Raw genomic sequence first — 14,372 nt, 5'->3', positions numbered from 1 at the left:
GACTGGGACCAAAGAGAAAGTATGCATGCTCACACGTCGCTCAGACATTGCCGATTTTGCAATATTTAGAGATAAATATTTTAATAAATAAGGAGGGAGCTGGTGAGAGAGCTGGTTTACAAATGAACCCGCGGTGGCAACATGGCAGCGCGTTCCAACCAGACATCCAGGGGTGCTCCAAACAGCCTCCCCAGCCTTTGCCCCCGGCCTCACGAACACGAGGCCCTAATAAAAGCAAACTTCTCCCTCGGCCACATCAAAGCAGGGGCGATCTGCTGTGGCCCCCCCGAATCCTTCGCCAGCGTCCCCGGTATCACTTTCAAACGCAGCCACACAGGGTCATTTAATAAGAGATGAGCACCTAATGTCTCCCACCCAAGCTGTAGTCGGTCGGCGGGCCGGGGTCTGCCGCGAAACCGGACCTCTGCTTTGCATCACAGAGCCAGCAATGGTCGCGTAAGCAAGCCTGGCTCAACAAGAGGAGCCCACTAAAAGACCCCCCCAAAAAAAAAAACACAGACTAAATAATAACGTGTGCTGCAAATGAAATAATGTCTGTTGGTCGTCAACAGCAGAAGACACAGCTCAATGTATGGGGACCATTTCCTGATATAACCCCCAGTAAACGAGCAAGAAACAGAGCAGAAAGGTCTGGGCCTCACATGTGTGGTGATGTGAGATCCGAGCCGCTGAAAGAATGAGAGTCTAATGCGTCTATTGAGTCTAATGCGACGGGCAGCCGAACCGGGAGGGGGATCTCCGTTTGCAGTAGGTTGCATTTCATCGACTGTGTATTATCACCATCACATGGAGGCGGCCCGCTCGTGTACCGCCGCGATGCCGTTGTGGAGTCGACCCGATAACTCATCCCTAACGTGGACGTAGTCGGGCACACATGGAACGCATGAGACGAGGCTTTGAACGCAAGCTGAAATTTCATCCCAGAGGTCCGGCAAAATACGCTGAAAAAGAAGTGTTTTCCTCCAGGTGACATTACAGTAAAGGTACAGTGAAGTAGTTATATTTCTATGTGCACGGGTTGCATTTAATTTAACGTGCACCCTTTCGTTTTTTCCCAGAGAAATAAATCCTCAAAAGCGTCACGCTGTCGATTAATAATCCATCATTCCGCAGAAAACGCTTACAAAGTGATCATGCGGCCCTCACATGGGCCCACCTGTGTTGCAGCGGATGGTTTCCATCTGGGTTCAAAACGTTACGTCTGAATCTTATCTGCATGGGTTTCATGGACACAGGTGAGAACGCTCGGCTGTCTGGATCTCATTATTCATCCGCTGTTGAATAAATTCCTTTGAAGTTTGTGAAGAGACGTGTTGTTCCGTTCTCGACTAGCAGAAAAAGACATTTCTCCATCACGGTGCCATTATTATCTCCGCCGGGAGATAATAAGATCGGCCGTATGTATGTATGCATGCATGCATGTATGCATGTATGTATGTATGTATGCATGCATGTATGTGTGTATATATATGTGTGCGTGTGTGTCCACGGCTAATCCCGCATTCTGCTGCAGCAAGGACCTCTCGTGGTTGCAGTAACTCAAACGTTCTCAAAAACACGTTTTATTGCCCCTTTTCTTCTGCCGTTGATTGACTGCTGACTCCTCAATCACTCCTCTTAACTGGCCCCCGGCCGCAAGTGAGACACAGTGGGGGGAAAACAGTTTGCTCTCTTTTATTGCTTTGGGCGGTGTGTTTGGCTAACGGCTAACGGAACAACACACACAGCTGACCGCATCGCCGCTGCTCAGCCACCGCTCTGCGGCCGGAGACACAGTTATCCTGTGCATTTTTATTGGGCATCAACCTCACGTTTGCGCACGTATTGTCGGAAAAATGGATTTAAAGCCGCCATAAACGCTTCAAGACGCAGTTACGTCTGTGAGACGCCCACCTGCACAGAGCTCAGAGAGCGTATCTGTTCAACGTGAGTGGAAAACATGTCTGATACACTCGCGGTCGATACATTCTGTCAAACATTACAGCAGTGGTCTTTGCAGACACACCTGGCAGAGATCTGGGGATGGCGGTTCGATCCCCAGCTCCTACTGTTCATACACCAACGTGGGAGCAAGAGACCAAACCCCAAGTTGCTCCCCGGGCGCTTCACAGCAGCCAACTGCTCCGAAAAAATGCAGAGGTCATATTTAATGTATGTACCTGTATGTATATCATGTTTTTTTTCAAGTTTAAGTTGTTCTGCACTGCACTTTCTAGTTTCAGATGTCTCTGCTGGGAAGCTGACTCTGATAAAGAATATTTCTTCTCAAGCCACTTGCATGTGTATTCCATCAGCAGTCAAATTAAACTTTCAGCAAGAGTGAGCGAGCAATGCTGCAGTGGATGGCACCACATGGATGAGATTCATGAAACAGAAATCTCAGAGCGCTCAGATCGGGATACATGGCTTTGATAAAAAAGGATTATGGGTGGGGGTTATGGGAGTTGATAGGTAAGAGTATGCATTGAAATGACTGCATGCCAAATGTTGTAACATGTGAAAAAGATTACATAATGTCATGCACATTTGAATCCGTGTCTCTCTCTGGTGCAAATATAAAGTGCGGTGGTTACTGACTTATATAACGCCTTCACAATCAGCTGTTTTTGATAGTTTAACGGGCCAAGTTATTCTATAGATCACCTGTTACCTCACACACTAAAGTGTACGTCTCGCTGAAGAACAATAGGTTCAGCTTGTGGGATACATGAGGGATATCTTTCTTTTCTTTGAGCTTCACTGCCAGGCGTCTGTTAGAAGTCAAAATGGTGAAAATAAATGCCCAGTGTGTCAGAATCAAACACACGTGTGTTCAGTCTTGACAGTTATTGAGAGTGCTTGGATTGATGAGTGCTGATATACGTTCATATATGTTAATTTATCTCTGGCATTTTACGGGGCTCTAAGGGTTGAGGGTGTTGCATAATGTACCCTTGAGGAAAATTTGTGGTTTGTGATATTGGCCTACATACATAAAATTGACTGTTGATTGATGGAATGAGTGTCAGATTAGAATTTGGCGTTGTACAACACACACTGAGCTAACAGCCCATCTGATAATGGCTTCCATTTTGGTTCAATTACGCTTTTTCAAAACCTTTGGGGGCTTCACGCAGCACTTGTTTTCTTTTGCTGTCTCAAATGTTTTCTTATCTGGCTTATTTTCTTATTATTGGAATCTGGTGGGAAGATGGCAGACTTGGATATTGGCTAGCAGCTTGTGGTCTGGCCTCAGAACTAAAACCTCCCAACGTGCAGAGGTTTGAAGTCAGCCACCTGCTAGCGCTAATTGCCCGGTCCTATTCAGCGGAGAGGCCTTTCGCTCCCGCCCGGATGAGGAGGAAAAACTGGGAATGGAATGCAAATTGTTATAAGCCAGTGGTAAACGTCTGAGAGATGAATGGAGGGAGTAACCCAGGTCAACACATTAGGAGTACTTTAATAAGCAGGGACAGGTCAAGAGTTCAACCCTCCCCCTAAGGTGTGTGTGTTTATGAGAGATGGGGAGAGAAAGTGAAACCAATTTAGGGCATTAATTCAACTTGTGTACCTGATGTCAGCCTCACACACGGAGACATTTCGTGTAGCCACTATCTGCTCCTTCAAAGGGACCTTAAAAGGACACGTCTGGTGATATTCCATTGTTTTCCTCATATCAACAAATCCCAAATGAAAAGACCAAAACCAACAATGAACCGATGCCTCCGTACTCACAGCCTGATAGATCCTATTCCTTTGTGCCATGGATCCAAAAACCTATTAACACCACACCAGTGACTCTGTGAGGGTCTATTGAACACTGTGGTGCTTTGAGCTACATGCTAACATGCTAACATGCTCACAACGATAATACCAATGCTGATGCTACACAGGTACAATCTTTTGCTGGCATGCTAACATTCGCCAACTACCGCCAAAGAAACAATATTTGTACATAAACCCAAAAGTACTGGACTAATTGTAATTTTGACCTGATGATGGCACTAGATGATATATTCAAAAGGATCATCAAAGTGTTTCTGGGGACCATGAAAACACATCAGTGTTGCACCGAGTAACATGTTCATTCATTATGACGGACCCAGGTACTGTAATAGTATTTTGAGTTGTTCACACATACACATCCTGCTACCGTAAAAACACTCATATACCAAAACAAATCTCAGCTTTTAGACACTGTAGATCCCCTTTGTAATAAAATATTGTATACTTATACTATATAATGCGAGAAACTAAATATTTGTTTTTACTTTCTACCTTCTAAGATCTTCACATTTACCATAATGAGTTGTAATTTAGAACCACATGTGTGCACTACGCGTCGGTTCATACCTGGGCAATGTTCTTGTTGAGCAAGTAGACACCGTATTCAAAATGGAAGCGCTCTCCTCTGGGGTACAAAGGGAATCTGTTGAAGAGAGGAGAAAAAAGACAAAAACGGCGTTACACAGGAACAGCTGATTTATTCCACTTGATCCATTACCAACAGAGTCCATCAGCGAAGGTGTTAAGACACTCGCAAGCCAATTAAGCCCAGTCAAGCCCAGTCAAGCTTACAACAACATTGAATCCATACTGTATATCATATTGTAGGTCTATGCATGTGCAAATGTCAATAAAGGGGGCTGGGATTAAAAGGGTACATTGCTTATTAATCTTACTTTGAGAGATTCAAACAACTGTTGCTCTTTGGCTTTCGCAACAGGCATTGGATTCTTTCCCATCATTGAGAGTGGCCGCCCCGTGTAGCCAGCGGCGCTTACATTCGGATATCACTTGCAGAAGGCAGATGAAACCGGGTCTGGGTCTATGATCCCCATCCCACAGACGCCACCTCCGTACCTTGTTAAACCGAAATATCAAACAGGAGCGGAGGCGTCCGAGCAGCTCGTCCATCCGCCTCTGAGCGAGAACAAAGAAGAACCTTTCCCTTTCTAGCATGGTGGGAATGTCCTACCGGTGCCAGTCAGATGCCTGAGCTCACGAAGGATGGGGAAGATGGGATATCTTCCCCATCCTTCTCTCTGGGTGCTGGGTTTAGGTAGAGAGGCGAATATGCTGACATGTGGGGAGGGAACTCTCTTTGCTATCAGGGACTTAGGCTGGACTCATCCCTTCCTGTCATTATGTGCTTATGTCTGCTGATCTCCCACGAAGGAGGGTACAGATATTTCAGCTCCATGAACTGAGCAGGGCTTTGCCCTGACAAACCACACACGCACACCAGTTTGCATCAGCATACTTGCCGTGACCTTTGTTATCTACATTCGCATCTTAGCCCATCTCTAAATGCTTCACCTTAACCGTCAGAGTAGCCTAAAGCTAATCCCACGTTTAACCTCTCACCCAAACATTGAAATAGTGCTTTTTAAAAGGAGTGAAAAAAACAGTCTTCTATTTAGAGGATTTGCTCCGCTCATTTCTGCACATGTAATTGACATCTGGGGTTTGTGGGAACAAAAAAATAAATACAAATCCAACAACACACATGAGCTGTTGCCAAGGCCAGGTACATATATACGTACATATATACGTACATACATACATACATACATACATACATACAGATGCAGCATCCATGCAGTTAGTCACATAAACAGCTGTTGCTTTTTAATGTTGCAGCAGTTGTTGATGCCAGAAGGTCACGTCAAAGGAGAATGATGAGCTGAGAAAATGTTATTGCAAAGACAAGCCTTTCCATCTGAAAACTAACTAATGCAGCTTGTGTTGTTGTCTGATGCCACAGAGGGAGGCTCACGTCAAAACAGCAGCACGGAATTTTGTTTTATAGCAGCACCTCAAAAATAACTTTAACAAATGATGATAGCATGCACCACCTCATTGAAGAGGAGACGCTTTTTGGGATATTTTGCTTCTTCATGTCTTCTTTCAGACCCGTGGAAAGAAAACCCCTAAAATACACATTCAGGTGATTATTTGACTATTTTGTCTGTAGATTTCTTCTAAATTCACCAAAAGGTTAGCACTAAATAATGCCTACTTTACATATTTAATCATAACATTTCAGGAAACTTGTGATACAAAAAGATAATTGTCCTAATAACCAACTGGTGAAGTTTCATGGTGATATCTATTAGTTATATATATATATATATATATATATATATATATATATATATATATATATATATATATATATATATATATATATATATATATATATATATTTTAACATATAGGCTGATTTATAACATTTTATTCCTAAAAAACATAGAGAAAATGGATTTTTCTATTGCTGTTGACATTGCTTCATGATTTATGGAGCGATAAAGAGATATCCAACCTTCCTTCTATAAAAACCTTTGACTCTAATATGTCAACACAATAAAACAAGAATTTAGAACCTGGCTTCATCCAATGTTCAGATTTTTGCTCTGGATATTTCTGCTAGATAATGCCTCATTTGCATATTTAAACATAACCTTTCAGAAAACTTAATAATTGTCTTCATGTAAGTAATCAACTGGCAAAGTGTCCGTCTTTTATACGACAGCGCTTTCATTCGTTACTGGAATCAGCTCTGTAACATTCTGATTGGCTCCTGAAACACAAAGACATTATGGTTATGAATAGCCAAACTAAAAAGGGCCGTCTAAAAGCAAATTCTGAACTGCGACACATCCATAAGATTAAAAAAAAGGGGTACCCTTAGCAGCAAATATAAGTGTGACCAATTCCACAAGACATGAGCAGTGGCGTCCCTAGGCTAAAACATCCTGATGTTTTTTAATTAGCCTTGAATATTAATTTAAAAAAAATTGGTGATGTCATTGAATTAAACTATTGTTTCTCACATGGACAACTTATTTATAACTCTAACATGCTACATATGTGCGTGTGTTCTGGTTTGTATGTTTTCTCCCCTTAAAATTACAATCCAATAGCCTATCATCATACTTAACATTAGGGCACTAGGACCTTGGGGAGGCTGCTGCGCTGGCTTTCTCACTCTGTAATGTCTCTCATCAACCACAGCAGGATTACACCAAGGAGTTTATCTCATAGTAAACTACACCAAGGAGTTTATCTCATAGTAAACTACACCAAGGAGTTTATCTCATAGTAAACTACACCAAGGAGTTTATCTCATAGTAAACTACACCAAGGAGTTTATCTCATAGTAACTATACCTTTCCTTGAATCCTAGAAACGCCCCTGGACATTAGCCTCTGTTGTTACATGACCGCGCTGCCAGAAGCAGCAGATGCGTTCAGATGTGTTCTGTACAGTATGTGCTGACATGTGCTGAATGTTCTGTGTGTGTGTGTGTCCGGCATACCTCCTCTCTGTGTGCCCCCTGGGGACTGGGTCATGGTCTTTGGATAATCCTTTGTGAGCACATATGTGCCCCCCCTCCTTCTTCCCCCTAACTATGACCTATAAGTGCTTGAGGCGATAGCAGAATACAGCAGAAAGTACACTTCCTCCGGGCTGCCACTTCACTGAACTGTTCCGTCAACTGAGAAACCGCTAACAGCACTGCTAACACCGCAGACTTGATGTATTGATTCAGATGTGACTTTGACGTCTCGAGGGCCAGATTTTACTCAGATTTCGATGCTTCGGGAATCTCTGATAAGACCCACGTTTCAGCACGTCAGCTGCGAGAGCGTCGGGCTTCGGGAACGTGAACTCAGACGGTAGCTTTGGTTCTATTTCTTGTGTTGGTTTCCTCCTCCTCGTACGTGAGCAGGCAACTTTCTGTAAACACCGCCGCTCTCACACATTGCGCTGCAACCCCGGGACGAGAAAGAAGTAAACCCGTAACAGATGGAGGTCGTTTCAGCCCCAGAATGAATTCCAACAGGATGCTGCTTCTCAAGGAGTAAAGAGTGAGGCGCTGTAGCCTCGGGGGGCCACACTGCCAGACACTTTCTGGCCCTTCGCATCCCCGATGAGCGGCCATGGGAGGGGGGGGAGGCCCCCACGGAGAAAGCGACATGCCGGAGGCCATATCTCAGCACTGGGAAATAACTAACGGAGAGAGGAACAACAACAAAACAGGCATTCCCTTTGCACCTCTGGCATTCTCAATATCGCTTTAGCACGAGCAGATATGACTTGTTTGCTGATGAACACTCACGAAAAGGAAAACAGAGCCACGTCCAACACACACACACACACACACACACGCACATACACACACATGCACAGTCACAGTCACGGCAGAGTGATTAATGGCCGCTGTCCACCGTGTCTGAAATCACACTGGAGAGACTCCGGTTCACCAAACACCAGGAATTCCTCCCGGGGACGTCCAGTAAAGTCAAATATATTATTACATACCAGTGGGGTAGGGGGTTAGGGAGGAAGTCTGAGGATGGAGGGGAAAGGGAGGAGGCGCCAAAAGCAGTGTGTGATTCACTTAGCCGGCTCATATTATTATTTTATATATTATCTAATATGGCCATGAGAAAAGAAAAAAGTCAAACTGTGCCAAGAAAGCGCTCAAAATGAGCGTTCAAAAAAAGATGTAGATCAAAACATACAACAGCGATAAAAGCAGCAGTAAATGGTGCTTCTGTCCCGGAGAGAAGTACAGAGCAGCAGAGGAAGAGGAGAAGGGACGCCATTTTTAATCACGGCAGCATAAGCTGAAGCGGTCCTGCACACTAAACAGGATGAAATAAATTACAGTTCCTGGAGGAGTATGAAGGCCAGAACCAGTACCCCCATCAGGGTGGAGGGTCCAGAATAAACAGACACAAACCAGTTTGTGACACTAATTGTTTTTCTGTTGTTTCCAAATGAGTTCAAATGAGCTTGCTTTCTCCTCTTGCACCTTGTTCTGTTGGTCGTTTAATTCTGTTGTACATATAAATCAAATGCAATCATCTCTATCTCAGCAGCTCCTCCTCAGATTTCCTCACTTCCCTCAATCAGGCCGTTTCTTCCGTCAGCACATCCCTCCGCTGCTCCCCTCGGCGGCGGCTCTGTTGAAGGGTCGTGTCCATGAAACTAACACAGCAAACCGAATATGACAGGCGCCATAATCAACACACCCGCTCCGTTGCTGAAACATGAAATGTGCTTTCGTTTAGCTAATATTCAACTCTGTGTGCACTGGGAGAAAAAAAAAAAATAGAAAGAAAGAAAGAAAAGGAAATGACAGAGAGTTGAGAGCAGAAGTAAACCCTCTCGAATAAAAATAATAATTTTAAAAAGCCCTCATCTTCCCCTCCAGAGCAATCTCACGACGGGATATCTGACGTGCGAGTGCTGGCTCTGAGCGCAGACACAATAAATATGTAATTAATAAGTATGGAGCCCTGACACTGTAAAAAGACAAAGGCTGCGTCTCACAGGAAAGTCCCTCGTCTTTATGGGCGAGCATTCGTGCGCCCCGGCCTGCCAGCTCTAACTGCAGGGGTCTAGACACAGGCAGCTTAAATAGATAAGGAGGGACTCTTGTAAAAGGGAGGATACAACCAATAAACACATGGGGTACAGTGATGACTAATAGGAAGTCCTTTGCTCTTTCTTCCTTATCCATTTCTTTTTTATTTTATTATTCCTGTTGAGGGATCTTTTAATAGCAGGCTGACTGTTACGTCTTTCATCTCGGAGGGATCCACCACCAGCCGTGTCTCCGCCGTCTCCCTGCACAGGTGTCAGCAGCACAGGGCGCCTTTTACACCCTCTGGGTAAAAAGCGGCCACATTTGTAGGCTGTTTGAGCAAAGAGGAGCGCTGAGGTCACTGCGGCACAAAGACTCTAGTTAAAGCTCGGTATATGAGTTTGTGCATTACGCACACAGCCGTGTTAAAAAGCCAACATTGGTGTGTGGAGTTTTACCACAATGTGGGAGCCAAAATGGAGTCCACCTGAGCTCTGTTTTTTTTTTTAGGCTTGTTTTTTAATAGCTAAAATGACCATCGTCTCTGCAGGCAGTCCTGTTAAAGGAGTCTATTAGAGAAGGCCATAAGGTCAGGAGGGGGGGGCTTCTTGTGAAAACTCTGGAGAGCATGTATACTGAAGCATGTTGTAGCATATTGGACTCCCGTCTCTTTCCTCTTGGGTCCACTGTATTAAATGTAGGAGTGTAAAAAGGAGGACACAGCTATGCAGGTGGGTGGTCGTGCTCAGCTTCACCGCGGTTCACGAGAAAAACGGTGGGAGGACTCCTCGCGACCGGCTGACCTGCAGTAATGTATACACAGGCTGGGGTCGCCACATGTGTTGGCCTGCCTGTTTAGACATCCTAATTAATACTCAGAATGTGCAAAACAACAGTTCTGGCTCACATGTTGCAGACGAGGCTTGGCCAGTACGTACAGCCCCTGTTTTAATTGTGTGTGTGTGTGTGTGTGTGTGTGTGTGTGTGTGTGTGTACGCAAATGTCTTTAATGTGCAATTTCAAACAGCACGGGACCATAAATCATCTGGGCCTGCTTTTTAGAAAGAAAAAAACACCTGCCTTGCAACTGTCAAGGCTCTAATGGCAGTGGTTACTATATAAATCACATTGAGCTGTAATTTTCAATATCTGAGAAATGATTACACTGAGCATCTGTCAGTGAATGCTGTTTTAATGACCGTGGCTGCACTTAGGACCCCGGTGTAACCGTTTCGCCATCTTGGCCTGCGCCGTTAAAACGCCTCCTGAGTGATGTGGCGGTGGCTCGCTCTGTCATACTGGGTTTTCATCACAGCTCTTAAGAATATCCAGGGGTCTGCTGACCCCAGCTCCCGACCCCAGGGCTCCCATTTTATATATATATATATATTTGTTCCCCACGCCACTTTCTTTTTGTTTTCTTGCATTGTTTTAAATCCCAAGCAGAGAGGGAGCTCAATCTGACCAGCAGCCAAACAGAAGGTAGCAATTTCCCCACCAAAACTTAGCGGACCATCACTTGATCCCAAACGCAGTCTTTAAAAAAACAAAACATGACATGCTACCTGATCATGAATCAAAAGATCATTACACAGATTTAGGATTAATATTCTGACCCCCACGGCAGCTTCTGGTCAACGCCAATTTTCATGATCGGAGCTGCTCTTTGAGCTAAATACTACCATGGGCATGCTCATAACGATGATGCTAATAAGGCTGAAGACTGACATTGCAATTGCGATATTAGGGGGAATAATACGTTTTACATTTCAGGGATCCGCAACAAACAAAAGATGTTTTCTAAAGTCTGCAACGTGGCAATATTTAATCTAAAATGGTATTTTGACACATGTTTAGTGCATGTTTAGTAATGTTAAGTGCAGCTGAGGCTGATGAGGAAGTGATTATTCTGCATGTATTTGGTCATAAACCAAAGCGTTTGAGAAATTTAAATTCTGACCTGATGATGGGGCTAAATATAAAGTCAGAAGATCACTCAAATCCTTAAAAGTCCTCCTGAAGGTGGATATTCATATTGTGTGTACTACCTTTGATGGCAATCCAACCCGTGGATGTGGAGACGTTTGAAGTAAAACCACAAACGTCAACCTCAAGGTGGTGCAGGGTTCATCCTCAGGGCACTATGAATGTCTGTGCAACACCCTGTGCCGATCCATCTTATAGTTGTTGACATATCTGGGCATGGGCTAAAAAAAAGAGAGAGAGCCAATACTGAAGAAAAACAACTGTGAGTGGTACGTTCATGTTTTCCTCTCAACCCATGAACAAGAATAGACTGTTATTAGAAATGCTCCGCATCCTCCAGAAAGCCATTCAGCGCAGATGCTTCTCGTTATCTCTTTAATGAAGTATGGACATTGACTGCTCCAATAAGCTGCGCACCAGCAGGGCTCCGAGATGAAGGAGATGAACCCGTCAACCGAGAAGAGACTCCTCAGCTTCTTCTCAGAGTTATCATAAACATAGTATTCATGCTATTGTCCTTGAGTGATTTGGCAGAAAACCTCAGGAGACAAGTAAACACTCAGTCCAGTCCCAGGGTGCCTTTGTAGTTGACAAGTAATGAAGAATTCGATCAAGTTTGAGTCAAACTCCCTGGCTCTCAAGTTGATCACGTCTTTCATCTCTTCTATGAAAAACACAGTAACTATGCAGCTGAAGCACCACCATGTGCTCATCACACTGCTTGAACAATGACTTATTCTATCATGCCAGACAACGTGCCGTCTCTTATAGAACCCAGTACAACATCAAACGATTCTCATCAGATATTAAACTTTATATTAATTTCAATACGGATGACTTGAATTCCAATTGGAGCTGAAAGTTGCACAATGGAATGAGTCGGTCCTGTAGGACAGTGGTTAATCCAGGGGTCGGGCAACCCGCGGCACCGGAGCTGCATGCGGCTCTTTAGCCAGTCTGTTGCGGCTCCCTGAGGATTTAAAAAAAAATTATAATAATACAAATTAAAATGTAATATTTTTTTAACTAAAATGTGCATCACATCCTATTATGTTGCTGTCCAGCACCTTCCCTGCAGGTGGCTCTAATCGTGATATGCAGAGCCCCGCCCTCGCTAAGCTGTCAATGGATAAATAAATACAAAGAAAAGTCACGGAGAAAAGAAGAGTTTAATTCTACGTGGACGCATTAATTTGCTTTCACTGCCAACGACGCTGGCTGACCTGTATGCTTGATATGTGGCGAGAAATTAGCAAACAACAAAACATCTAATGTTGAAAGACACTTCCAGAACAAGCACACAGCATCTGCTGAAAAGTATCAAGCTGCAGAAGAGCGATTTCTCAACTGCTGCAGCAAACTGAGCAAAGTAGCTCTACTTTCAAGAAGTGGATCAAGTCTCCAAACTCCAGTACTGCTGCTGGTTCTGTGTCAGCTTGTGAGACAGTGAGGCGTATGCTAGAAAAAACAGATCCTTTTGCGGTGCTCTAAAAGTCCTGTCGTGAGGACGCTCAGTGTAAACGTAGCAAAATATATGCTCTTTAAAATGTTAACCTCACTTGAGGTGGACGGGGTTTGAACCTGCTACCTTGTGGTTACAGGATGAACACATGAGCCACAAATATAGACAGGAATCATGTTCCGCATAGTTGTGTTTTTAATTGACCTCAATGTAGCCGACACATGACTATCTTTTACTCTTCTTCATAAGAGTTTGATAGTTATAAACAGGTAAAATAGCAATACAAATGTCAATAATGGTCTTTATTCTTGTTCTATAATTTCATAAACACAACAAACTATAGTTGTTGTTTATATATAATATGACTATTTATAAAACTTTATAAGCTGTGATATCAAATAGCTTTTGCAGCTCCAAAAAAAAGGCAAAATGGCTCTTTGGATAGGAAAGGTTGCTGACCCCTGGGTTAAACCATCAACATTCAAAGACTGAGAGTGTTGAATAGGTGACAAAAAATAAACCCCATTGCAGAGATGCCAAAACATGTGTCTTAAAACCCCTGGAGATGAAAATCTAATCTGTCTGCATGGCTCGATACCTACTAGGGGTGAGATAGAAACCCTGTCTGAGCATGACATTTGGGTGAACTCACCCTTTATTGGGTGGTTGGTAAACTTCTCTAAAAACATTTTTTATTACATTTGTTGAAATTCTTCTGGCATCCCGTCAGCAATTAATTAATCAAAGGCTCTGACAATGAAAAGGAAAAACAAATGCTGTATCTGTGGCTGTCCCAAGACTTTAATAAGCCCGTTCAATCATTTCATTATCATTTGGCAATCTCCAGTTCTGAAAAGTGAAGCCAAAGCAGATGTGCCTTAAACATTTAAGCCATCATCTATTTATTCCCTCAGCAAACATTGTAAACATGAGTTTAAGGTCTCAATAGTCGACTATTACCTTACTATTATAATAGATTATTAGAGTCAAATAGTCAATAAATCCATCACCATAACTCCTCTGCAGACCAAATGTGGTCACTTCCGTTCGAGGGTGTCACATCGACAACGTGCACTTCTTATATACAGTCTATGGTTCATAATCATAGTTTGGGGGAGTGGCTTTGGAGTGTTGCTGACGAGGCGACTTCCTTGCTTGATTAAGCTAGTGCTGCTAGCTATTTTCATTGTCAAAGAGTTGGCAACACTGAGCTGTTTTTTTGGGGGGGATCATTTAAAAAAAAAAAATTGTTTCCACTTGCATATTTCTCAACATTACCAACCCAAGCTTTAACGCTTTAACTATAGCTAATTAATCACCTTCAGTGATTGCCAACCTTGACTTCTGTGTGTGTGTGTGTGTGTGTGTGTGTGTGTGTGTGTGTGTGTGTGTGTGTGTGTGTGTGTGTGTGTGTGTGTGTGTGTGTGTGTGTGTGTGTGTGTTGTCATGGGCCCTTCAACAGGATGCTTAAACGTCCGCTGCAGTGCTTTTCCCTTTCTGTGTTGCTGTGCAGGACCGCTTGGTTTGGGAGCAGTTCCCCCTCTC

General features: G+C 43.6%; 1 protein-coding gene across 1 annotated transcript in view; it reads right to left on the bottom strand.

Annotated features, from left to right (window-relative positions):
• Window positions 1-14,372, bottom strand: part of uvrag (UV radiation resistance associated gene) — a gene marked incomplete at its 3' end in the record, with an annotated part of 79,115 nt that overhangs the window by 29,509 nt on the left and 35,234 nt on the right. The window contains exon 13 of the mRNA XM_079233886.1: window positions 4,354-4,429. Coding sequence (XP_079090012.1) covers window positions 4,354-4,429 — 76 coding nt within the window. The remainder of the gene's footprint in view (window positions 1-4,353; window positions 4,430-14,372) is intronic.

Source organism: Taurulus bubalis (genome assembly GCF_910589615.1).
Source record: "Taurulus bubalis genome assembly, chromosome: 2".
In the NCBI taxonomy this organism is placed as follows: domain Eukaryota; kingdom Metazoa; phylum Chordata; class Actinopteri; order Perciformes; family Cottidae; genus Taurulus; species Taurulus bubalis.
The sequence above is the reverse complement of the archived record's forward strand: the minus strand, read 5'-3'. Positions and strand labels throughout refer to the sequence as shown.